Source organism: Bufo bufo, chromosome 5 (assembly GCF_905171765.1).
Source record: "Bufo bufo chromosome 5, aBufBuf1.1, whole genome shotgun sequence".
Taxonomy (NCBI): domain Eukaryota; kingdom Metazoa; phylum Chordata; class Amphibia; order Anura; family Bufonidae; genus Bufo; species Bufo bufo.
The window spans coordinates 10,854,603-10,879,577 of record NC_053393.1 but is presented as its reverse complement, the minus strand read 5'-3'; the positions used below and the strand labels follow the sequence as shown (position 1 = coordinate 10,879,577).

Sequence of the window (24,975 nt, the reverse complement as noted above, 5' to 3'; positions counted from 1 at the left end):
TTCTGTGGACTGTGGTCTTTGACCAGAAGAAAAAAAAAAAAAAAAAAAAAAAAGTATATCCTGCAAGTGGTTTTGATCCACCTCCAGCATGTTCCTGTATGAAGGGCTGGTGGAATCAGAGTCAACCTTGGTTGTAACTGAAATAGAGAGTCTGAAGCCCACAGTGGCCCTGTTTTTGCTAATTAATAAGCTGCACACCAAAGTAGACGCTGGAGCTGCTAATCCCTGTTCCGCTAACCCAGTGATGGGCAAACTGCGGCTCTCCAAGTGTGTGTAAAACTACAAATCCCATCATGCCCTGCTGTAGGCTGATAGCTTCAGAGCTCAGCTGGAGAGCCGCAGTTTGCCCATCCCCACGCTAACCCATGTACCATTTACTTGCAACCACTAAGCTGTGTACAAGGTTGAGACTAACTATCAAACAAAGTGGTATTTTTCTGTACCCGTTAAGATTTGCACTCCAGAGAGCAATGTTCAGTTATAGTGTTCTGTGTCCATCGCCACTACTGCACCACCCTTGACAGAATCAAGGGCCACAGACTAAAAGCTGACCCCCTTACATAGTAAAACCAAATTCTTGCCAACAGTTGAAATTCATACCAAAAGAGCGGGGCGGGGCGGGGCGGGGGGGGGCGTGTCCAGAAGTGAAGCGGAGAAGTCTGTTTTCTGCAGTGCTCCGATCCAAAACTAAAATCTACTGGCATCAACCCCATTTGAGAGCAACATACTGCCCAATTTCAACCCAGCCGCGTTATAGTGACTGAGCACTACACTCCAACCCTTCTATCGAGAGGCAGGACGACTCCATTCCGAAGTTACTTACCGCAGTCACCCTCAGACTACAGTCATCACAGGGCAGCCCTCCAACACCACTATAAATAAACAGGCGAAGCCTGAATGTTTCTGGAACCCCCGACTTAGGTCATACTGAGATTTAACACCTGAAAGGGTCACAGACCCCATTTTTTGGACCTCTCCAACAGTACAAAGAGGTTCATCCAGTCTGATTTTTGCTAAGGGCCTCACAAACAGAGGCCTATCTAGCTGATAACCTTTTAAAGGGGAAAGGTTTCAAAGGCGGAAACTTGGTAATCATGGATCATGACTCATATTCTGGGATGTGTCTAGACCTCCTAAAAGATAGAGAGGGTTACCGGATTCTGCTGGGAGACTCAACTGATATGTTTAGATAAAGGCTTAAAATTATCCTTCAATCTGGCCTGGGCAATACGACCATTTGTAAGGCCGAATATTAATTTTTGTTACCTACAGCACCACAAATAGCTATATATTTTATAGCCTCCCAAAGATACATAAGGGGACAAGTCCCCTTAGGGGTCGCCCAATAGTCTCCGGTATCAATTCCCTCACTCAAAATAGTGGGGTGTACATAGATCAAGTGGGCAGTAAAGATGACTAGCAAATTGGAAGAAATCTTCTCTTTAAACACATCAGATGACATATCACCTCAAATGATCTGGGAAGCTCACAGATCAGTGATAAGAGGGTAGTTTATCTCTCTATCTTCTTATTTAAACAGAAAAAGGGAGACAATAACATATTTGTACGATAAGATCTCTAAATTAGAAAGGGCCCACAAAAGATCCTTAAACAAAGAAAAGCTAGAGAAACTTTTGGCAGCTAGAAATGAACTGAATACTAGCCGATAGATATAACTCTGCGCCAACGCAAGCATAAATCAAGAATACCTGCAATCCTTCAACCAGGACATGCATTATTGAATGATGATGAAAGTATTGCAGCAATTCAATTCCGACCTTTATAATATAAATGCAACAGGACTCAAAAGGCATCATAGGCAACAAACTAGCAAATACACGTAAATCCCTACACAAAGTCAACCTTTCCACTATAACCAAAGACCAAGCATCCAAACTTGTTCTTCCAATTACTACAAAAGAAATAACCACCCCTCTGACACAAATAGCCATGGGAAAGTCCCCTGGCCCTGATGGCCTCCCAGCGTTATTTTACACTACTTTCAAAGATACCCTAACGCCGTTCATGCCCAAAATAATTCGGCTTTATCTGGCTCCCCATTTTCATCCCAAACCTTAGATGCCTACATCACTTCTTCACAAACCGCAGAAAGATCCAATGTTATGTTCAAGTTTTAGACCTATATCCCTGCTGAACCTAGATCTCAAAATATATGCGCATATCTTAGCCAGGATAAAACCTTTACTTAAAGAACTGATACACCCCGATCAGATAGGGTTCATACCAGAGAGAGAAGGCAAGGACAACACATACAAAATAGTATGGACAACATATACAAAGCGAATTATTATATTTTTTGTAAGTTGAAAGACTTGTCAGAGACCCAAAAGTCCTTTTAAGGACTATTGTTGTGTGTGGCAGCAGCAATATATATTTTTAACGCAACCTGTGCTAAATTGCTAAAACTTTACAGACCCAAAAGTCCTATTAAGGACTATTGTGTGTGGCAGCAATATCTATTTTTAGCGCATCCTGCACTAAATAGCGTGCAATAGTTAGGCCGCTGCAGAAAGCGACATTATCTGTGCTACATCTCCTGTGTAACGTGTTCGCAGCCTAAAAATATCTGTGACATCCAGTGTACTTTTTTCCGTAGACTGTGTCCGCTGTGGACAATGACATTACCCGGGGTACATCTCCTGTGTAACGTTTCCACATCCCAAATACCTGTGACATTCGCTATAATTTTATATTAGCCGCTGCCGACATCAGTGACATTATCTGCAGTATATCTCCTGTGTGACGTTTCCACATCCCAAATACCTTACATACACTAACAAATCCTATGCTACTGTACGTGTTACATACTTTCAAGCATATATAACATGTAATATAAAGAAGGCGAGCAGTAAGGGACGGGGACATAGCCGTGATGCTGATGGTGCACGCAGAGGCCGCAGCCCTGGGTGCGTTGAAACTGTGCCTACTGCCAGAGCACAAAGAAAAACAATCATCCATGATACCTAGCTTCATGTCCCAGTTTGCAGGGCGCCACAGGACAACGCTCTCGAAGTCAGACCAGTGTGACCAGGTCGTCGGTTGGATTGCAGCAGATAATGCTTCCAGTTGGTTAAGCACCCTGTCTTCCAACAAGTCCAGTCTCAGTAGTCAAGAGTCTGGTCAACACAATCCTCACCCTGATCCTCCTTCCTCCCACCATGGAGAGTCTTGCCAAACAAGTGATCCCACACTCAGATATTCCGAGGAGCTCTTTTAAGCAACATTCCTTCATTTGGGCCTCTCAACAAGCCCGCTTGAAGAGGGACATGAGATCTTGTGCCCTGATTCCCAAACTCTTAAGCATCCAGTGTCACAAGAAGAGGATGTTGGGAAATGGCAATTAGTGTTTCAAGAGGTGGATGATGAGGATGAGACACAGTTGTCAATAACGGAGGTTGTTGTTAGCTCAACAATCAGGAGGATGAGCAGAGTGAGGAAGTGGAAGAGGAGGTGGTGGACGATGAAGTCACTGACCCAACCTGGGAAGGTGGCAAGCTGAGCGAGGACAGAAGAACAGATGGGGAGGGATCCGCAGCACTGCAACAAGCTGGAAGAGGCAGTGGGGTGGCAAAAGGGAGAAGGCAGGCCACACCAAACAGGCCCGCAACTGTTCCCCGGAGCTCCCCCTTGCGGAAATCTCCCTTGCCAAGGGGTAGGTGTTCCACAGTCTGGCGCTTTCTTGAGGAAAGTGCAGACAAAAGAATTGTAATTTGCAACCTGTGCCATACAAAAATGAGCAGGGACATCAAGACTAGCAACCTCTCCACGACCAGCATGATTTGCCACATGGCATCAAAGCACCGTAATAAGTGGGCCGAACGCCTAGGTCCACAATCTGTGTCTGCGGTTCACACCACTGCCTCCTCTTCCCCTGTGTTATGTTCTGGCCAATCCCGTCGAAGGCGCAGGCCCGGATGCCTCCCGCCCTGCACCTGGACCTTAGCACCATCAGCGACCACATCCACTTTCGTGTCCCAGCGCAGCGAACAAATGTCCTTACCCCAGGCATTTAAACGCAAGCGCAAATACCTAGCCACCCACCCACCCACCCACAGGCCATAGCACTAAATGTGCAACTTTCCAAATTACTGGCTCTGGAAATGTTGCCATTTAGTCTTCTGGACACTGAGGCCCTCCGCAGCCTGATGTCAGCGGCCGTCCCCAGCCGCCACTATTTTTCACGTTGTGCCGTGCCCGCCTTACACCAGCATCCTCAGTGATCCCTCTGTGCCTTACAACTACTGGGTGTCCAAGCTGGACACGTGGCACGAATTGGCGCTCTACGCCTTGGATGTGCTGGTCTTCCCTACCACCAGCGTTTTGTCAGAGCGGGTATTTAGTGCTGCTGGGGGCATAATAACTGATAAGTGCATCCGCCTGTCAACTGAAAATGCTGACAAGTTGACTTGAACAAGGCCTGGATTGCCCCTGACTTCTCTACTCCACCAGAGGAAAGAGACTGAACAAAGGCACAATGTTTTTTTTTTTTTTTTATGTACTGAATACACTATTCCCATGCACCCCTTCCACCACAAAAAAAGGGTATATGGTTCAATCTTTTTTCTCGTCCTCCTCCTCTTCCATCATATCAACATGCTTATTAGTCTGCCCTCGTTCCTAATGTTTTAGAGGGTCAGCTCACCAGCAGGCTCTCACCTACAATCTTTTAGAGGGTCAGCTCACCTGCAGGCCCTCGCATATAAGGTTTTTTGAGGGTCAACTCACCAGCAGGCCCTCAACCATAATGTTTTACAGTGTTAGCTCACCAGAAGGCCCTCGCCCATAATGTTTTAGAGGGTCACCAGCAGGCCAATCAAATTTTCAAGGGTGTATGATGCCCTCCTTTATGTGTAACAAAGGGTGTATTGAAGTGCCGGTTACTTGTAATTTTTGGCAGCCCTTTCACTTAGTGCAAGGGGCTTTATGTGTGTAGGAGTCCCACTACCTAAACTATTGTACCACAGTGTGAATGAGGCCCTCCTTTATGTGATATACAGGTTGCATCGGAGTGCCTCTTCCTTGTAATTTTTGGCAGCACTTGCACTTTATATACAATCTACAGGAAATAAGGTTTCCTAACAATTTTTCCTCTAAAATCTATTTTATCTTCGGTTTTGTGCGTAATAGTGTCAGTCTATAAAAGTGGCGTACTGCTCAGACAACTTAGTTCCCAGCAGCGACCTGGGAGTCCAAGATGCATCCAGACATCCTCCCCATGCTGTTCCCGAACCATTTCAGTGGTGTTTCCATCAATTGCTGACCTTTTCCTATGAACCAGACGCCCTCCCCTCCTCAGAGCAGGGGGTGCTTGGTTTAATGCTTGGGTTCTCTCACTGACTTTCATTGTGCTCGGTAGAGCACCTGAGCATCCCGAGGTGTTCGACCCGAGAACTTTGGTGCTCAATCAACACTAGAAATAGCTCTATGGTCTTATTGGGAACCAACACCGAGAAGGCCTTTGATAGAGTGGCTTGGCAGTTTATCAAAAGCACTTTGGCTCAGATGGGATTTCAAGCTTCCTTTATCGGAGCAATCTTCACGATGTACGAGAAACAGACATCCTATATCAAAGCAAATTACACAGTTTCACTGGCGGTGAATATTGTTAACGACATCAGACAGGGCTGCCCTTTATCTCCAATCCCATTTATATTGACGATAGAACCTCTCTTGCAATTCATTAGACAATGCCATGAGATAAGAGGTTTACAATGCAAAGGACTCAAGTTTAAACAAGCTGCATATGCAGATGATTTACTTTTAATGATCACAAACCCTGCACAAGTCTTCCCAGCCATTGTGGATCTATTCCGTGACTTTGGATAAATATCTAACTTCAAAATCAACATTGCAAAGTCCCAAGCACTGGGAGTAAATCTACCACTCAAAGAAATGCAATCTTTACGTGCTAGCTCCATGTTTGGATGGACCACTACCTCATTAAAATTCTTGGGAGTTAACATTCCCTCAGACACTAATAAACGTTACGACCTTAACTACCTGCCACTACTAAAATCTATCCCAGAGACACTCAGCTCCTGGTCACTCACCTTTATATCATGGCTAGGCCGCAAGAACAAGTTGAACTCACTAATAGTTCCCAAAATAACGTACCTATTACAAGCACTCCCAATAAAACTCCCTCGCAGCTTCTTTAACTCATTCCTCAAAATCTGCTCCTCCTATATTTGGGGTTCAACAAAACCAGCAGATCCTTCTGCTCCCATTTCACAAAGGCGGAATTGGACTTCCTTCCTAAAAAGGTACTACAAAGCAGTCCATCTCAGCCGGATAGTGGACTGGATTAGAAAACCTGTCCATAAACATTGGGTCATATTAGAGGAATGTTTAGCGGAACACCCTTTGAGAAAACTGGTCCTTTCTGACCAGTGAAGACATGTACAGACCCCAAAAGATAACACCCTCCTCCTGGCCACATACTCAATATGGAAACTCCCAGAAATAAGATACCTATGCTCTAAATACCCTTCACCTCTTCTAACTATTGGAGAGTGCTTCAGAATGTCTGATGACTTATCTCTCTACCACCGCAATTCCGAAAGTTACAAACCTCTCCAACGGAGTTACTAGACTCTGACGGAGCAATATTAGACGCACAGGCTATTAAGACAAGTTCCATTTATAAACACTGAATGGCCTTCAACGCGTATATATCCGTACCTCACTCAAAACTATCCTCTCCAATAAAAACTGGTCGAACAAACACACTTGGTTTGAGGAACTACTGTCCCAAACAAAGCACCCGACCACATTGATTTCTGTTATTTACAAGAAATTGCTCACAGCAGAATCCCCAACCGCTCTATTTTTTGAGAAAGTGGGAAAGAGACTTGGAGACAAGGTTCTCTGTAACAGAAATTAATAATATACTATTTTCGCCCAAACTCTCTTCAAGATGCATAACTATACAGGAGAATACATACAAAGTAATATCTAGATGGTATTTGACACCGACCAGGTTAAAGGGATTCTGTCATCAGAAATGAGCCCTATAAGCTAAACATATGGCAATGTGCCTTGTAAAACACTGAATCCTAAAGTGAGTTTATCAAATGCCCCTGTGGCTCTATATTTATAAAAAAGCGGTTTATATCACCTGTCAATCACTTCAAAATGTGTCCAAGGGGACATCTCATGGTGAAAGGTGCCCGGCTGCAGCCATCTCGTTTAGGTGCCCAGCTCCACCTTCTGAGCTGAAATCGCAGCCCTCCCTTTCATTCGATCCGCCTACCTCAGGTGACTAACCTTCCTTGTGCCCAGCCGTGCCCAGCCACGCCCGCCTGTGAAGGAGCCCAGCACCGCCTATGTCTCCTCCTTTCATCTACGATAGATAGCCGTAATCTCGCAATGCGCAGTGCCGGTATAGTGTTCCTTCCCTGTGCTGGCATCAGCCTCAGGGAAAGAACTGCGCACCGCGAGATTACGGCCACCTATCGTAGATGAAAGAAGGAGACATAGGCGGTGCTGGGCTCCTTCACAGGCGGGCGTGGCTGGGCACGGCTGGGCACAAGGAAGGTTAGTCACCTGAGGTAGGCGGATCGAATGAAAGGGAGGGCTGCGATTTCAGCTCAGAAGGCGGCGCTGGGCACCTAAACGAGATGGCTGCAGCCAGGCACCTTTCACCATGAGATGTCCCCTTGGACACATTTTGAAGTGATTAACATGTGATATAAACCGCTTTTTTTATGAATATAGAGCCACAGGGGCATTTGATAAACTCACTTTAGGATTCAGTGTTTTACAAGGGACATCGCCATATGTTTAGTTTATAGGGCTCATTTCTGGTGACAGAATCCCTTTAAGTAAGATGTATGGATCCACTTCGGGTCTCTGCTGGAGGTATCAAAAGGACAAGGGCTTCTTCCTACATATATGGTGGTCATGCCCTGAGATAAGTGGCTTTTGGAAACAAATATTTGAAAATATAAACATCATATTTAAAAATAAGACCAACAAAATATCCAGATGTCCAAAAATAGCCTTAGTAAAACCTATTCCCAGATATTCTCTATTACACACAGAAGTGCTTGATGAGGATTTTGCTGGCAGCAGCAAGAATCCGGATTGCCTCAAACTGTGAATAAAAGATCCCTACCACCATGAACTGGATTGAAAGGGTTGAATCCTTATCCAGATTGGAGGAACTCTCCCACTGGGAACAAAGGTCCCATTACTAATACACATCCATCGGGTCCACCTGAAGAGACTGGAGAAACAATAGCGATACCTTATATAGTCTTACTCACATTCAAAGATCCAGACGGGTCCCCTCATCCCTTCTTCTCCTCAGGGACCCCGAGACCTATAACTCCTGGTAGTACCAAAGTGATATGGTTAGGCAGTTCTCCTCAAACACCCATGGACACCTATGTTGGTTTATACCACCCCCTTCTGAGACTCTCTACAATTACTTCCTATTCCCCCATTGCCCTGTTTTCCCCCCTTTTCCCTATGTCTACCCCCCCCCCCCCCTACTTCAATGTTAAGTTTTAGGTTTATACTCAGCCTTTGCCCTTTTTAGGTTTAACAACTCCTGCTGGCAGCAATAATGATCACCTCAGATCATATAATAACAAAAGTTTTGCTCCGCTACGAGCCATGTTCCTGAAATTTCCTTTGTTTGTTTCTATAGGATACCTGATCACCTCATTACGTACATTCTGATAGTTGTATCCTTGATTCATGCTAATGTTCAAAGAAATTCTGTATGTCTATAACATGTATACCTTTAAAATCCATAAAAAGATTTAAAAAAGAATGAAATCCATACGAAAAGAGACACTTAGATGTGATGTTAATGCAGTGTTCTGCACCAAATTCTTTCGGTCCAACCACCACCCATAAAAAATAAATAAAAAGAAGGATAGCACTCAAGAATGATGCAATTAGGAATACTTTTATCAGAAAAGGGCGATGAAATTCATCACGAAATGTTGTCCGATACGAATTTCATTCCCAATTGCACCAATGCCGTCTGCTTACAGTGAATAAAGTCTAGATATTCTAATCCAGTGGCAGAAAGGATTTTACAATGAATGTGCACCAACTACTCAAGAGGGGAGACTGCACAGTGGAACTAGTGTGACGCAAAGCATTGCCAACCACAGTGCTCCACTGTGAGCCATAGTGCCCCAATATCACAACACCCTTACTAACTTGAAGCAAGCCCCCAGTCAGCACTTTCTAAATGAAGAGATCATTGAGAGAGAGCCTCTGCAGACAGAATCAATGTGTCGGACAGAGGGACTAGAATACTTGATTTGGGATATTTGGGTAGCATGTCCTGCTTTGTCAGTGAGAAGACAATGTGCTGAGGAGCTGAGTGGTTGTAAGTGCAATACATCTACATCACACAGACAAGTCTCTGGTCCTGATAACCATCGAATAGTCCTTTTATTCTGACGTTTCTAGGAGATCCTAGGAGACTCTATACTGAGCACACAACGTGAGGACAGCTCACCCATGTTTTTTTTCTGGAGCAAGACTTTTTGAGGCACATTTATTAAGAATAGCGTTTTATAGAATGATAAACTATATTTCCCTATAACATTTGTGGCTAGTGATGGACGAACATCTGCCAGGACGCGGCGGGTCCCATTCATTTTAATGGCAGCCGAACCTGAACAACCTTCACCTGATATTTGCAGCCAAGAAATATCTACTAGAAGTGCACAAATAGTCCCACAACATGGACAGTGACATACCAGATGTATTATTCGAATTTGCGATCTCCATCCATTTTTTTTTTTTAATGCAAAATATCGTCAATGTAATTTTCGCGTACGCGCAAATGCACTATACAGTACCCAAATGCACTATAAAGAAAGTATATTGGTATATAACACCCCGCTTCAATCAGTTTTTTTGAGGGACAACTGGTATATCACACTAGTAGAAATTATTTGTTCCAATAACGCTTGTCCCTCTATATACCTGCGGCATCGCAGCAGAACCGCACACGACTGCCGCACAATACAAATGCACTAGAATATACTTTCTAACATAGAAAGTATATTATAAAATTGTACACGGAAGGAAACCCATTAGCATATACATAAAGATAAAACGTAACCTTTAATCATTTTACTATGAGGGTCCATTCACACGTCCGTAAGTGTTTTGCGGATCCGCAAAACACGGACGCCGGCAATGTGCATTCCGCAATTTGTGGACTGCACATTGCCGGCACTAGAATAGAAAATGCCTTATCTTGTCTACTCTGCAATTGCGGACAAGAAAGAAATAATTACTCTTACCGGTAATTGATTTTTCCGATAGCCTCCACAACGGCACTTATTGGAGGGATGTCCCCGCCCCGGACAGGAAACAACTACGTAGAAGCAATAGATTTAAGAACCTCCTCCCCCTTACCTAGTCAGTCAATAAGAGAGGACATGGAAGTGATGCCAAAAAAATAAATCATATGTATTAATAACCAAGGACAATTACATCATTAGAAAGAAAACAATAAGTCTTTAGCAGAACTTAGACCCATATAACAATATATCAGGGAGGGAATCCCAGTGCCGTTGTGGAGGCTATCGGAAAAATCAATTACCGGTAAGAGTAATTATTTCTTTTTTGTCCGCAATTGCAGAGTAGACAAGATAAGGCATTTTCCCTAACACCTCCACAACGGCACTTATTGGAGGATTAACTGAGTAATAGGATTAGGGAGGGACAGCAGCAGAAAGTACCTTGCGTCCAAATGAGAAGTCCTGGTTCTTAAGGATATCCAGTCTATAGTGATTGAAAAAAGTCATAGGATTGGCCCAAGTTGCGGCTCTACATATCTGTTCTAATGATACTGATGCCGCCTCAGCCCATGAGGATGACACTGCTCTGGTGGAGTGAGCCCTTAGCCCAACCGGGGGCTGGAGGTCTTTCTGCAGGTAAGCTAGCTTGATCATATTTTTTATCCATGTGGATATCGCAGGTTTGCTAGCCCTGCGACCTTTGTTGGGCCCTTGGTACTGTAAGAACAGTTGGTCTGAGTGCCTGAAGGATGAAGTTCTGTTGAGGTAGAAGATTACAACCCTTCTTACATCCAAGTTGTGGCATTTCTTCTCTTTTTCTGAGGTTGGTGAAGGACAGAACGAGGGCAGCAAAATTTCTTGTTCGCAGTGAAATCTAGACACTACCTTAGGTAGGAAGGCTGGGCAAGGTTTCAGAATTATGCGGTCATCGAGGATTGTTAGATAAGGAGGCTTATATGAAAAGGCTTGGATCTCCCCGACTCTTCTAGCAGTTGTAATGGCCGTAAGGAACACTGTCTTCAGCGTAAGAAGCCTCAGGGATATTTCTTCTATAGGTTCACACAAAGGAGACATTAGGACAGACAGCACTAAGTTAAGGTCCCAGGGAGCAATGGTAGGATAGGCTACAGGAGTCTCTCATAGCGCCTTTAAGAAAATGCTTTATTAAAGAGGATTCTGACAACTTGACGTCCAAAAAACGCACTTAGGGCTGATACCTGCACTCTAAGGGTTGCTGGTCTGAGGCCTTTGTCAAGTCCAGCTTGAAGGAACTGCAGAATTTGAGAAATGTCTGGCAAAATCACGTCACCCGAGAATTTTTGAAAGGCTTTCCAGGTCCGCAGATAAATTCTGGATGTTATGGGTTTTCGGCTGAGCACGACTGTGGAGATAACTGAATCCGAGAGTCCCTTTTTTAAGGTGCTGCGCTCAGTCTCCAGGCCGTCAGGTTCAAGTGTTTGACGCTTGGGTGATTTACTGGGCCTTGATGAAGGAGATCCGGTACGGAGGGGAGAATCCAGGATTCCCCTGCTGAAAGATGAAGTAGCAAGGTGAACCAGGATCTTCTCGGCCAGTGAGGCGATATAAAGATTACCTTGGCCTTTTCTTCCTGTACCTTTATCAGAGTCTTTGATATTAGGCTGAAGGGAGGAAAGGCATAAAGAAGGCAGTTTGGCCATGGTCGGGATAGGGCATCTATCCATAGTGGCTGGTCCCTTTGGGAGAGGGAACAGAACTGTTTGGCCTGTTTGTTGGACTTTGTCGCAAAAAGATCTATTTTTGGAGTCCCCCACTTGAGACACAATTGATGAAATATTTGCGGATTTAGGGAGCACTCCTTCTTTCAGAGTCTGATGGCTGAGGAAGTCGGCCAAAGTATTTTCTTCTCCTCTGACATGTAAGGCTGTAAGGGAAATTAGGTTGCTCTTTGCCCAGGAGAAGATCTTGTCTCTTACAGCTGCTAGGGAGCGACTCCTGGTGCCTCCCTGTTTGTTTAAATAGGCGACCGTAGTAGTACTGTCCGAGAAGACTTTTATACTTTTTGGTGATGTAGGCGTAAAGAGAGCGACCATGACGTTGCATACCGCGGAGAGTTCCCTTAAGTTGGAGGCTTGTAGTAGATCCGCTCCCCAAGTGCCTTGGACCACTCTTCCGCCTGAGTGACCCCCCCAGCCGATGCTGCTGGCGTCTGTGGTTATGATCATTTGATCTCCTTGTCTCCAGGAAACACCCGTCTGAAGGTGTTTTCTGATTCTCCACCACATAAGAGATATTTTTACCGACTTCGGAATCATCGCGCGCTTTTCCAGAGCAGAGGAGGTGCCCTCCCAGGAAGATGGGAGGAACGCCTGAAGTGGTCTTGTGTGGTGTTGGGCCCACCTTACTGACTGGATCGTTGACGTAAGGATACCTAGAATGGTCATGAGGTTCCTTACCGTTGTGGATCTTTGACTGCAGAATAGCGAGACTTTTTCCTGGAGCTCGATCTGTTTGTTCTGTGGAAGAAAAGACATTAAATCGATGGGAATCTAATGTTACCCCTAAAAAGGTCTTCCTTTGCACCAGATTTAAGTCTGACTTTTTGAAATTTATTATCCACCCTAGGGTGGTAAAAAAAATCCTGAACGTCTGCTAGGTGGGACAGAAGGGTCTCTGCACAGGGAGCAACTACCAGAAAGTCATCCAGGTAAGGTATAATTTGAATGCCTCTTAGGTGAAGGGCTTTGACGACCTCTGCCATGATCTTTGAAAACACCCTTGCGGCTGAGGAGAGCCCGAAGGGAAGGGCTATGAACTGAAAGTGACAGAGCCAATTTTTTATATAGATAGAAATTCTTAAATACTTTTGATGGGCCATAACAAATCGGGACGTGGTAATAGGCGTCCTGAAGGTCCATGGTCGCCATGAAGCAGTCTTGAGGGAGGACATTTATGGTGGATCTCACTGACTCCATCTTGAAGCGCTTGTAAACGATAAACTTGTTTAAGCCTTTTAAGTTTATGATTAGTCGATAGGTCTTGTTGGGTTTTTGGATTAAGAAGACAGGGGAGTAAAACCCTTTGCCCTGTTCTTCCGCAGGAACCTGACGAATTACTCCTTTCTAAATCAGTGACGTAATTTCTGACTCTAGGCAAGATTGTTTCTCGATGAGGCAGAATTTTGTTGATCATGAAATGATCTATTGGTATTGACAGAAACTCTAACCTTAGGCCATAACTTGGGGTGTCTACCACCCAGGGAGATGCTCCTATATTTTCCCAGACGGCAGCAAAGTGGATTAGTCTGCCCCCCACTTGACGTCTAGCGTCATTGTTTTGAGGATGAAGCATTGTCGGGGTTAAAGAAAAACCCTCTACCCCTACCTCTGGAGGGCTGCCATCTCTTCGAACTCTTTTCTTAGGATCCCCTTTGGGCTTTCTTTGATTTAGAAAGGAACGCCTCTGATGAAAATAGCGGTTCTCCATAGGGAAGCCCTTCTTTTTGTCTGCAGCTTTATCCAGAATATTGTCTAAGGTGGAACCAAATAATCTATTGCCTTCACATGGGATGGAGCATAGGCTATTCTTTGAGCTCGTGTCCCCTGACCAGGTGCGGAGCCAGACAGCTCTTGTTGCATTTGATAAGGCTGCTGACCTGGCAGAGAGTTTCACCAAGTCCGCAGATGCATCAGCAAGAAAATTAGATGCCTTCTTGAGAGCTGGTAGGGAAGCCAGGATTTATACTTGGTCGCAGCATAGTTGTGTTAGTCTCTCATGATTTTTTCAAAAGGCTTTCACACTTTTTGTCTATGCAGCGAGGTTCTTTTAGAGATCCGGGCTACTGGTGCATCTACCTTTGGGTTTTTTTCCCCACAGGTTTGAATCAGCGTCATCAAAAGGGGTATTTGCATTTAAAGGCGCCTGCTATAGCAACCCTTTTTTCTGGATCTTTCCACTCCCTAGCAATAAGGGACTTGACATTATTGTGAATGGGGAAGGTTCTTTTCTTCCTTTCCCCTAACCCCTGGTACATCTGGTCTTGTACAGGGTGAGCCTCCTTCACCTCCTCGATGTTCATAGTTGCTCTGATGATTTTTAAGAGCCCATCTGTCTCTTCCGGCTGAAAGAGGGGTTTACCAGAGTAGTCTTCAGAAGAGGAGGAGTCTGACCCGGAAAAGATTTCCCCTTCATCCCACTCAAACTCGGCGTCAGAGGCTAGGGATCTTTGAGAGGTGGATGGTCTTGGGGATGACAGCATTCTTAGGTCTACTGCCGCATTTACTACTTCTTTAATTATTGACCTCATAGACTCGAGAAGGCAAGGAGACATTTTTTTCTGTGCACTTGGGGCACAGAGGTTTTTCGACTTGGAGAAAAGTGCTTTGCGACAAATGCCACATTTTTTCCGTGCCAGATCTCCACCAGGCGGTTTCGGGGTCGCGGTCTCTCTGGCCTAAGATCAACATAGAAACAAAATGGGGAACACATTTAGAGACCAGCAGAAGAACCATCTAAGAGGCCAGACCCTTCACCGGTGGTGGAAATCAGCAGGCACCAAGTGTGCAATATAAGGTAAAGAACAGAATATCACAGTTTTAAGCATATCTCTCCTCTGGGAGGAGGCTTACCGGGCTGGGGGCAGAGGCTGAGGGATCCACGGGCTTCCTTGCGGTGTCCATATCTCCAGGGCCTAACATGGTTAAGCGTAGCATGAGGACGCCGGTTGAGAGGAGCTTTTAAATTCCGCTCCGCCTACCTGCGAGATTCTCTTGCCCAAGGAGAATCTCACCCGCTGACGTCGGATCCCGCGATAGTTCTCGGGAACTACCGCGCAGGCGCCCAGGGATATCACACCTATCGATAGCACACCTATACCAGTCCTTAAAAAGGACTTTTGTGTCCCTATTAGCTAGCGTTTGGTGTCCCTAACAGCCTGTCCCTGCTCCACACAGCAACCTCTCCCTACACTGGCGAAACACAATGTAAAATGGCGGCCAGATCAGGTTAATTTATAAAGGTAGGGGGTGCGTCCATGTGCTGAAACGTCTCAATTGGCTGTCCTGTACCACCTGGTGGATGTGTCATGGGTCAAAGTTCTTCACAATGTAAAAGAATATGGCGGGCGCAAATTTTCCGTATGTTCGCATTTTTGGCGAATCGCGAACACGCAAAGTTCGCCGCGAAACGACCGCCGGGCGAACCGCAAGGCCATCTCTATTTGTGGCTATAGTGTAACACAGAGTGAGAGTAAATGCACATAAATGAGTCCCAATAATACAAAGTGTACTAGTACAACCCCAATATAGATGGTACATAGGTGGCCAAACCGCAGCACTGTAAATAACGGCACACATGCACATGGTATAGGCCAGTGGTGGCGAACCTATGGCACGGGTGCCAGAGGTGGCACTCAGAGCCCTCTCTGTGGGCACCCACACCATGGAAAAAGTCTATGGTGTACCAATATGCCTTAGACTTTTCCTGTCATTTATCAGCGCAGGACGCAGTATGGACATAAGCAGCGCACTGAATGTAGGCAGGATATTATAGCTAAATGATAAAGTACATGGAGGATATACTATATTGGTATTCTGGTTAAATTGCCGTGTTGGCACTTTTACGATAAATAAGTGGGTTTTAGGTTGGGCACCTGGTCCGTAAAAGGTTTGCCATCACTGGTATAGGCAATCCTACTCAAATAACTAATAACCCGACATAAATCAAACACATAACAACAAACATACGCCGAGACATAATACCACCAATGTAGTGACACCTCCGGCTGGAAACACCTCGATGCGCGGTTCACCCCTCAAGGCTTTGTCAGGAGGCGATACTAAATAGAAAGCGTGGGGTATAGATACCAGAGAGGAAGAGAGGCATAGTCAAAATCACCTGAGCCAACACAATGAGTGGCACGAATCTGCCATGATGTACTGATCCATCGCTCAGCGCCTCCCCCGCCACCAACTGCGCATGCAAACCTGCGATGAATAAGGCAACAACAGCCGTTTCGCGCTACCTGCGCTTTGTCAAGCCTCCCATAAGCGCAGGTAGCACGAAACGGCTGTTGCCTTAATCATCTGTGCCGTGCCTGTACTTTCCCGTTTTTAACCAGAAAAAAGCTGCAAACAGAATTACATGGCGAGTGCCGCTATTCATTTTCTCTTCATTTGTTGAATCGGTACGGCTATTAAGCAGAGCACCACCGTATATCGCATGATAGTAGTGCAGGTGTGAGAATTGTTGGACATTTACCACACTCAGCAGTGCCAACCCCATTCTTTTGGATGGATATTATTATTTCTCAAATCTGCATAACCTATAGTATTTCATATATAAATTATTATTTCATGTGCAAAATATCTATAATAGAACCCTAATGCCATAATCATGATTAATAAATAAAATAGACAATCATATTTTACTAGACAATCGATACATCATATCACTATACCAATCAAGATTATATACCTAATCTATACAATACATACACAATTATTATTATACAAAATACCATGATTAAAACCCTAATACTATGATGCCACATTATGTGCTAAAAGTGTCACACATCATTGCCTAATAATTAAATAAAATCACAAAATTCACAAGCGCTAAATAAAGTGCTTAGTGCTAGACAACTCATAATGCTGACATATACATATTTATACATCCCATAAATAATGACGTAAAAAAACATTTCATATAAAAAATATTTTATATAAAAATAGCCGTGTTTTTATATAACTAATGACAGAAAAAAAATGTGCTAAAATAGGTGTAGGATGGAACCGATGCAGTCAGGGGCGGACTGGGCCGGTGGGCAGGGAGGCAATTGCCCCCCAGGCCGCCCTAAAAAAAACGGCCGCTGGGCCACCTGTCTAACAAAAATTATTTTTCTTTTTTATTCTTCAGGGCCGCACCGCCGATCACCACAGGCGGCGCGGCCCTGGATGTAATTGCGGCGGCTGTGGTGGCGGCTGTGTGCTGTGGGGCAGGGGAGGGAGAGGCGTGTCCCTCCTCTGTTCTTCTGATAGGCTGCAGGCATTAGTGCCTGCAGCCTATCAGAGGCTGGCTCAGGCAGCGCGATGACGCCATTATCATCGCGCCGCCTGAGCCAGGCAGCACACAGCAGGGACACAGGCCGGAAGAGGCTGCATCGCTGCTGATGGAGGTAAGTATTAGTGTTTTGTTTTTTCTTTGCGGGGGGAGCTGTCACTGAGGCTATGGGAGGGCTGGCACTATGACTATGGGGGGGCTGGCACTATGGTTATGAGGGAGCTGGCACTATAGGGGGGGATCTGGCATATTATGGGGGACACTATGGGGGAGGGGGAGAGGAGCACTATGAGGGCATTTACTGGGGCACTATATAGGGGTATTTTATACTGGCATACATTATGGGGACATTAGCTCAACTGCGGGCACTAAGCGGGGGTATTTCATGTACTGTCATATTATAGGGAGAATTAGTACTACTAGGGGGTATTATGGGGAGCTTTACTACTACTGGGGGGCTATAAGGAACATGATTATAGGCCACTATAGGGGCATTATTACTACTAAGTGTGCTCTGGCAGATAATTATTTCTATTGGTGGGATTTTGTGGAGCACTGTTACTTTGGGGGCACCCTGGTATAGTATCAGCTTAGCACAATTATTTTTGGGGGACATTATCTTTATACTATTAGTGTCTGGGCGCAGTTATTTTTTGGAGCACTGTGTGCCAATAATTGTTTAAGGGGGCACTATCTGTGTGGTAGTAGTATTTCCAGGGGGACTGTTTCTGCAGTATAGTATTGGGGGCACAGCAGGCACAGTATTGGGGGCACTATCTGTGTGGTAGTAGTATTCCCACGGGTACTGTTTCTGCAGTATAGTATTGGGGGCACAGCGGGCACTGTATTGGGGGCACTATCTGTGTGGTAGTAGTATTTCCAGGGGGACCGTTTCTGCTGTATAGTATTGGTGGCACAGCGGGCACAGTATTGGGGGCACTATCTGTGTGGTAGTAGTATTTCCAGGAGGACCGTTTCTGCAGTATAGTATTGGGGGCACAGTGGGCACAGTATTGGGGCACTATCTGTGTGGTAGTAGTATTCCCACGGGTACTGTTTCTGCAGTATAGTATTGGGGGCACAGCAGGCACTGTATTGGGGGCACTATCTGTGTGGTAGTAGTATTTCCAGGGGGACTGTTTCTGCAGTATAGTATTGGGGGCACAGCGGGCACAGTATTGGGGTGGCAGGAAAGGGTGTTCAGAAGATGTGAAGATGATGGAAATGTGGGAAATTAATGTCTGTCTCTCAATCTCTGCAGAGACGGGAGATGGCAGAAAAATTATCATGGCGGTCTGGTCTGAATGGAGAAGATAAAGAAAGAAAACGTCTACAACAAAGGTGACATCACTGGATGTAAGAGGTATGGGGCGCTATGTAGGAGAGGAGATGCTCCGGCCCCCCTCCCCCTGCCATTTGCAGAAGGAGGATTGAGAGCTGGGTGAGGACGGCCAAGGGGGGCAGCAGGCCACGGGCGGGTGGCAGATGGTGGGGGGGGGGAACCACAAGCCTTGAGCAGGATCAGGGGAGGGAGGGAGGAGAGCGGAGGAGCTTCCTGGCTGTAGCTTGTTATATAAGCAGGCAGTGCAGCCAGGACGGGCCCCCCCTCTCCGTATGATGTGTAGACAGGCCTCAACTATAAAATGTCAGCTGTACAGTGTGTGTTGGGAGTGGCCTATTATATGTAGGAGGGGCTTTTAATAATGGATAAAGAAATAGGTTGGGCGTCACTTAATTATCAGGCAAACATATAGCCAAGTTTGAATATATCACTGAAACCTATATACGTCACACACATGATATATACAGCATGTTGCATAAAACCACACACTTTAAAAACAGCAATATATAAAAAGCAAAAATGAAAAGAATATAAAAGTAGCACTGAGTCAGTTTGTGCAAAAAACAGGGGAGGCTGTATCGACGTGGCCTCTATAGGTTATCCCAAAATCTGTGGTCAAAGGGAGGGAGAGTCTCATGCAAATGTATGTCACTTGATGAAATATCCCAAAGTCTATGCTCCGGAGAAATGAAATCCCCTACAATTGTGTGTCACAATGGACTATAACATCAGAATCATATATTGGATTATGCGCAATGATCCTCATACAACAGTGCTCAAGCGATATTATGTAACAGGGTACTTTACCACTCCTGCGTTTTCTGTTGTAGTAAATTCGCTTGTGCACCTGGAGCTTTTGATGTAGTGCTCTGCTGTGAGCTGCAAGGACCTGCGGGTAGGATTTCCCAGGCTCTTGGGTATTCGTCATAGCGGTACAGCTCTGTTCCACTGCTTTGACCTGCCAGGACCTGTGTGGCATCCCACGCGGTGCACTAGGCGGTCATGTGATTTAAATTTCCAGGCAGGGATTTCAAATGTCCTTAAGTGCAGGTGATTTGCTCCGTAGTAGCTTAAAGTCCAAATGAAGACCTGAAATTACAGGAGTTTCTTTCTTGGTGGTCCCTCACTGTCAATACCATACACGTTTCGGGGTAAAAGAGCCCCTTCCTCAGTGGTGTGAACAGTGATGGCGAAATGTCCTCTTTATATCATCCTTAATTGGAGCATTGCATGTTGGGACTGTGAGGGACTTGGAAAACATGGATGTGGATTTCATTATTAAGATATAAATTTGGGATAGCTATCCCCAGTCATAACACCTTTCTATATCGCTGGGGCTCAGTGCCATGTAAGATTTTTTTAAAAAGAATAGTAATAATAGACGCGGATGCGATTTCTTCATCTTTGATGTGTTTTTTCAATAGATCTTTCATCTTTAATACGTTTTCTCAACATATCTTTCATCTTTAATGCGTTTTATCAATAGATCAGTTCGCATCAGCGTCCATTTACATTATACATAAAAATAACTGTAAAAACTTATATCCTGCATATAGATCAACCATAAAATAGACCAAAGATTTAAAAAAAATTGAAAAAACGCATATGCGGTTTTGAAGCGTTTTCAATGCGTTTTTTCTAAAAATTATTAAAACTAAAAAACAGAGACTGGAGATGTTGTACTGAGGTCTAAATATTCATGAGGTGTGTGGGGGCGCGGGCCTACCAGGAAGGCTTTTAATAATGGGTGGGGCTAAAATGGGCCACTTGACTGGATTTGCCCCCCAGGACTAAGGCTGCCAGCCCTCCCCTGGATGCAGTCGACACACAGGAGTCTCGGGGAAAAAACGGGGCCCCTGTGGATGGAGTGCATCGCCCATAAAATGAAAAAAGGGGCAGACCCTGTAAAATACCAAAGTACAAAATATACACTACAATTCTGTGAACCTTAAATTGTATATATAGTGCTACCGTGGGCATGGGATGCAGTCAAAACCCCAAACACACGGTTTTGTGGAATTCAGTGGATAGAGTGCATAAAACAAAAAGAAAACTAATTTTTTTTTTATTTATATAAAATTAAATAAATAATAATTATTTGCTAATATATTGTCCGCAGGTCATCCCTCGTTTTCTTGCTTCTGATTTAATTCTTCAATTCTATTCCATTGTTGTTTGACTACATGTTCTCCAAGCCTCTCCATAACTTTGGCAGATCCTCCACCAGTTCTAACTGTAAGATAGCTTCCTTGCTGCCTTACATTTGGACCCTTTTCTATGTCTGAAACAGGAGTAGAAAATTGTATCTTTTAGGCCTGGCATGAGCGAGGCGAAGTCGCAGACTGCAGCGCAACTAGGTGTATTTCAGCTTAATAAATTACTTCTTTTTACTACCACCACTACTACTAATTCCCTAATTTCTCCACAGGCTCTTTTCTACAGTTCCAGCTGAGTGGGCAGTCTTTTCAGCGTGGTGTCAGAGGCGTGCTGTGTGTTCTGATCAATCAGATGTCTCTGGTACTGCTCCTCCTCTTTCATCTTAGAGGTAAACTGCAGCTTCATCCCCCTCCTCCCTGCCTCACATTCACCAAACTAATGTAGACTGATTTTTTTCAGTAACTTTTTGAAAATTTTCAGAGATTCTCATGGTGTTTTGTCTCTTTTTCAGCCCAGGTAACTAATTGTGTTTGTACGTAATTAGTGTTAACCTTACCGTATCCCTTGGAGAAGACATAATTTACTGGGATTATCGGTCGTGCACTGAACTGCTCGGCATGGTTTATCAGGGCGTCTTTCATTGCCTCAAAACCGCACAGAACGATGACAGGTTCTGACATTCTCCAGATGGTGTATACCGAGCCGTATTCCTGGCTGAGCTGATGGAACAAAAAAATAAAATATGTGGGAAATGAACAGAAATATGCTAATATACTGTGTTTTCCCTTAAAATAATTTTTTCTAAAGTATATCAAGGAGAAGTAACCAGAACAGCACATACATTCATGCACAGTGTATTTGACATTGGATGGTTTGTCTCACTTTCTACATAAAAAAAAAAAAAAATGTCTTTTCAAGGTCATGTTCCTTATAAACCTGTTAATATCAAGGATGGTGTTGAACAAATCAAAGTCTCTGTTTGGGCCGAAATTTAACCCCAAGGATAAAACCTCAATTTCATCATTGGTCAGGCCTAGTGTTGATCGAGCACCAAAGTGCTTGTGTGCTCGGGCCAAACACATAGATATGCTTGAGTGATCTACCGAGCACAATATAAGCCAATGGGAGACCCCCAGGCACCCCCTACTCGGAAGAAGAGTCTGGTTCACAAAAAAAAAAAAAAAAGGAGGAGGAGGTTAGAAATTGATGGAAACCCCATCAAAATGGTTTGGAAACGTTTGGATGAGTCTTGGACTCCCATTATCTACGACATACAATAGACAATCACACAAAGGCTATATGCCAAAAGCCAGGTATATGCAAGCCATCAATCAATGAGACAGATGACAGGCTTAGTCAGCATACCCGACAATGGAAGCCTTGTGCACTATGAGATATTCCAAACCAGTTCTCATCTGACTGAGAGCCAGTAAGCCTCAAAGTTACTTTAGATCTGTTGGATGGCTTGGGTGGACCTGCGCACCTAGATCAATATCATTAGGGAGACAAAAAGTTTTCTGATTACCCTAACAATATTCAGTAACCTTTCTATACAGTTTTGTCATGTAAAAACATATTTGCATAAAACATGGAAATATGGGAAAGACATGCAAATGAGCAGAATCTGCCTCGTTTTTCAGCTGAAAAACCATTTGCATGGAAAATTTGCGATCTACACTACTCATGAACAGCGCAATCTATTGGTTTCATAGTCTTATGACAAGACTATGAAATTCAATCATAAAAGACTATAAAAACCAATAGATGGCGCTGTTCATAAGTAGCGTAGATTTCTTGTAATGTGGCCATAATTTTTTCTTCCATCTTCGTATACTCAGGCATTTTCATATGTCTTTAGGAATTCCTTATTCTTTTGTATATCTGACTGAATCAGTGCAAGTTTATCATTTTCTTGCTCTATAATCAATGACATTAATTGTAGCGAGCCTTCTGACAGCATACCATTCCATCGCTCCACAAAGGAATCAGAAAAAAATAGTAGTCAGGATTTTTTTTAATCCTGAGACCCCGGGGGATCATTAATTTCTCAACATATTTGATTAATGTGGTATGGTCCCACCAGAGTCTCGGTTGTTGTATCAATAATTTTTCTAGTTCATGCATTTTTTGTTGCAATTCAAATTGATCACAGGTGTGTTGGTCTTGGATAGAAAAAAGACGATCCGCCTTCAGTCTGCCATCTGAGGAAGTCGCAAAGGCCATTATGTGTCAAGTGTTCAATGGGAGAAGGGGGAAGTAAGCGTTTCTACGCATATGTGGTGTAGTTCACAATATATATATATATATATATATATATATATATATATATACAGTGGGGGAAATAATTATTTGACCCCTCACTGATTTTGTAAGTTTGTCCAATGACAAAGAAATGAAAAGTCTCAGAACAGTATCATTTCAATGGTAGGTTTATTGTAACAGTGGCAGATAGCACATCAAAAGGAAAATCGAAAAAATAACTTTAAATAAAAGATAGCAACTGATTTGCATTTCATTGAGTGAAATAAGTATTTGAACCCCTACCAACCATTAAGAGTTCTGGCTCCCACAGAGTGGTTAGACACTTCTACTCAATTAGTCACCCTCATTAAGGACACCTGTCTTAACTAGTCACCTGTATAAAAGACACCTGTCCACAGAATCAATCAATCAAGCAGACTCCAAACTCTCCAACATGGGAAAGACCAAAGAGCTGTCCAAGGATGTCAGAGACAAAATTGTAGACCTGCACAAGGCTGGAATGGGCTACAAAACCATTAGCAAGAAGCTGGGAGAGAAGGTGACAACTGTTGGTGCGATTGTTCGAAAATGGAAGGAGCACAAAATGACCATCAATCGACCTCGCTCTGGGGCTCCACGCAAGATCTCACCTCGTGGGGTGTCAATGGTTCTGAGAAAGGTGAAAAAGCATCCTAGAACTACACGGGAGGAGTTAGTTAATGACCTCAAATTAGCAGGGACCACAGTCACCAAGAAAACCATTGGAAACACATTACACCGCAATGGATTAAAATCCTGCAGGGCTCGCAAGGTCCCCCTGCTCAGGAAGGCACATGTGCAGGCCCGTCTGAAGTTTGCCAATGAACACCTGAATGATTCAGAGAGTGACTGGGAGAAGGTGCTGTGGTCTGATGAGACCAAAATAGAGCTCTTTGGCATTAACTCAACTCGCTGTGTTTGGAGGAAGAAAAATGCTGCCTATGACCCCCAAAACACCGTCCCCACCGTCAAGCATGGGGGTGGAAACATTTTGCTTTGGGGGTGTTTTTCTGCTAAGGGCACAGGACAACTTATTCGCATAAACGGGAAAATGGACGGAGCCATGTATCGTGAAATCCTGAGCGACAACCTCCTTCCCTCTGCCAGGAAACTGAAAATGGGTCGTGGATGGGTGTTCCAGCACGACAATGACCCAAAACATACAGCAAAGGCAACAAAGGAGTGGCTCAAGAAGAAGCACATTAAGGTCATGGAGTGGCCTAGTCAGTCTCCGGACCTTAATCCAATCGAAAACCTATGGAGGGAGCTCAAGCTCAGAGTTGCACAGAGACAGCCTCGAAACCTTAGGGATTTAGAGATGATCTGCAAAGAGGAGTGGACCAACATTCCTCCTAAAATGTGCGCAAACTTGGTCATCAATTACAAGAAACGTTTGACCTCTGTGCTTGCAAACAAGGGTTTTTCCACCAAGTATTAAGTCTTTTTTTGTTAGAGGGTTCAAATACTTATTTCACTCAATGAAATGCAAATCAGTTGCTATCTTTTATTTAAAGTTATTTTTTCGATTTTCCTTTTGATGTGCTATCTGCCACTGTTACAATAAACCTACCATTGAAATGATACTGTTCTGAGACTTTTCATTTCTTTGTCATTGGACAAACTTACAAAATCAGTGAGGGGTCAAATAATTATTTCCCCCACTGTATATACACACACACACACATATATTTATATATATACACACACACACACACACACACACACACACACACACACACACTAGCTGATGACCCGGCGATAATCGGGTATTTATTGCAATTTTATATTAAATAACAGTGACTTTCACAATGGCCGCCCCTTTAACCGAGAACTTCACGGTGCCCGCCCCTTTAACAGTGA

At 44.2% G+C, this 24,975-nt stretch overlaps 1 protein-coding gene across 1 annotated transcript in view; it reads right to left on the bottom strand.

The window, feature by feature from the left end:
* The window catches only part of LOC121002847 (cytochrome P450 2C39-like), a 174,495-nt gene that overhangs the window by 95,092 nt on the left and 54,428 nt on the right, over positions 1-24,975 (bottom strand). The window contains exon 3 of the mRNA XM_040434457.1: positions 21,392-21,554. Coding sequence (XP_040290391.1) covers positions 21,392-21,554 — 163 coding nt within the window. The remainder of the gene's footprint in view (positions 1-21,391; positions 21,555-24,975) is intronic.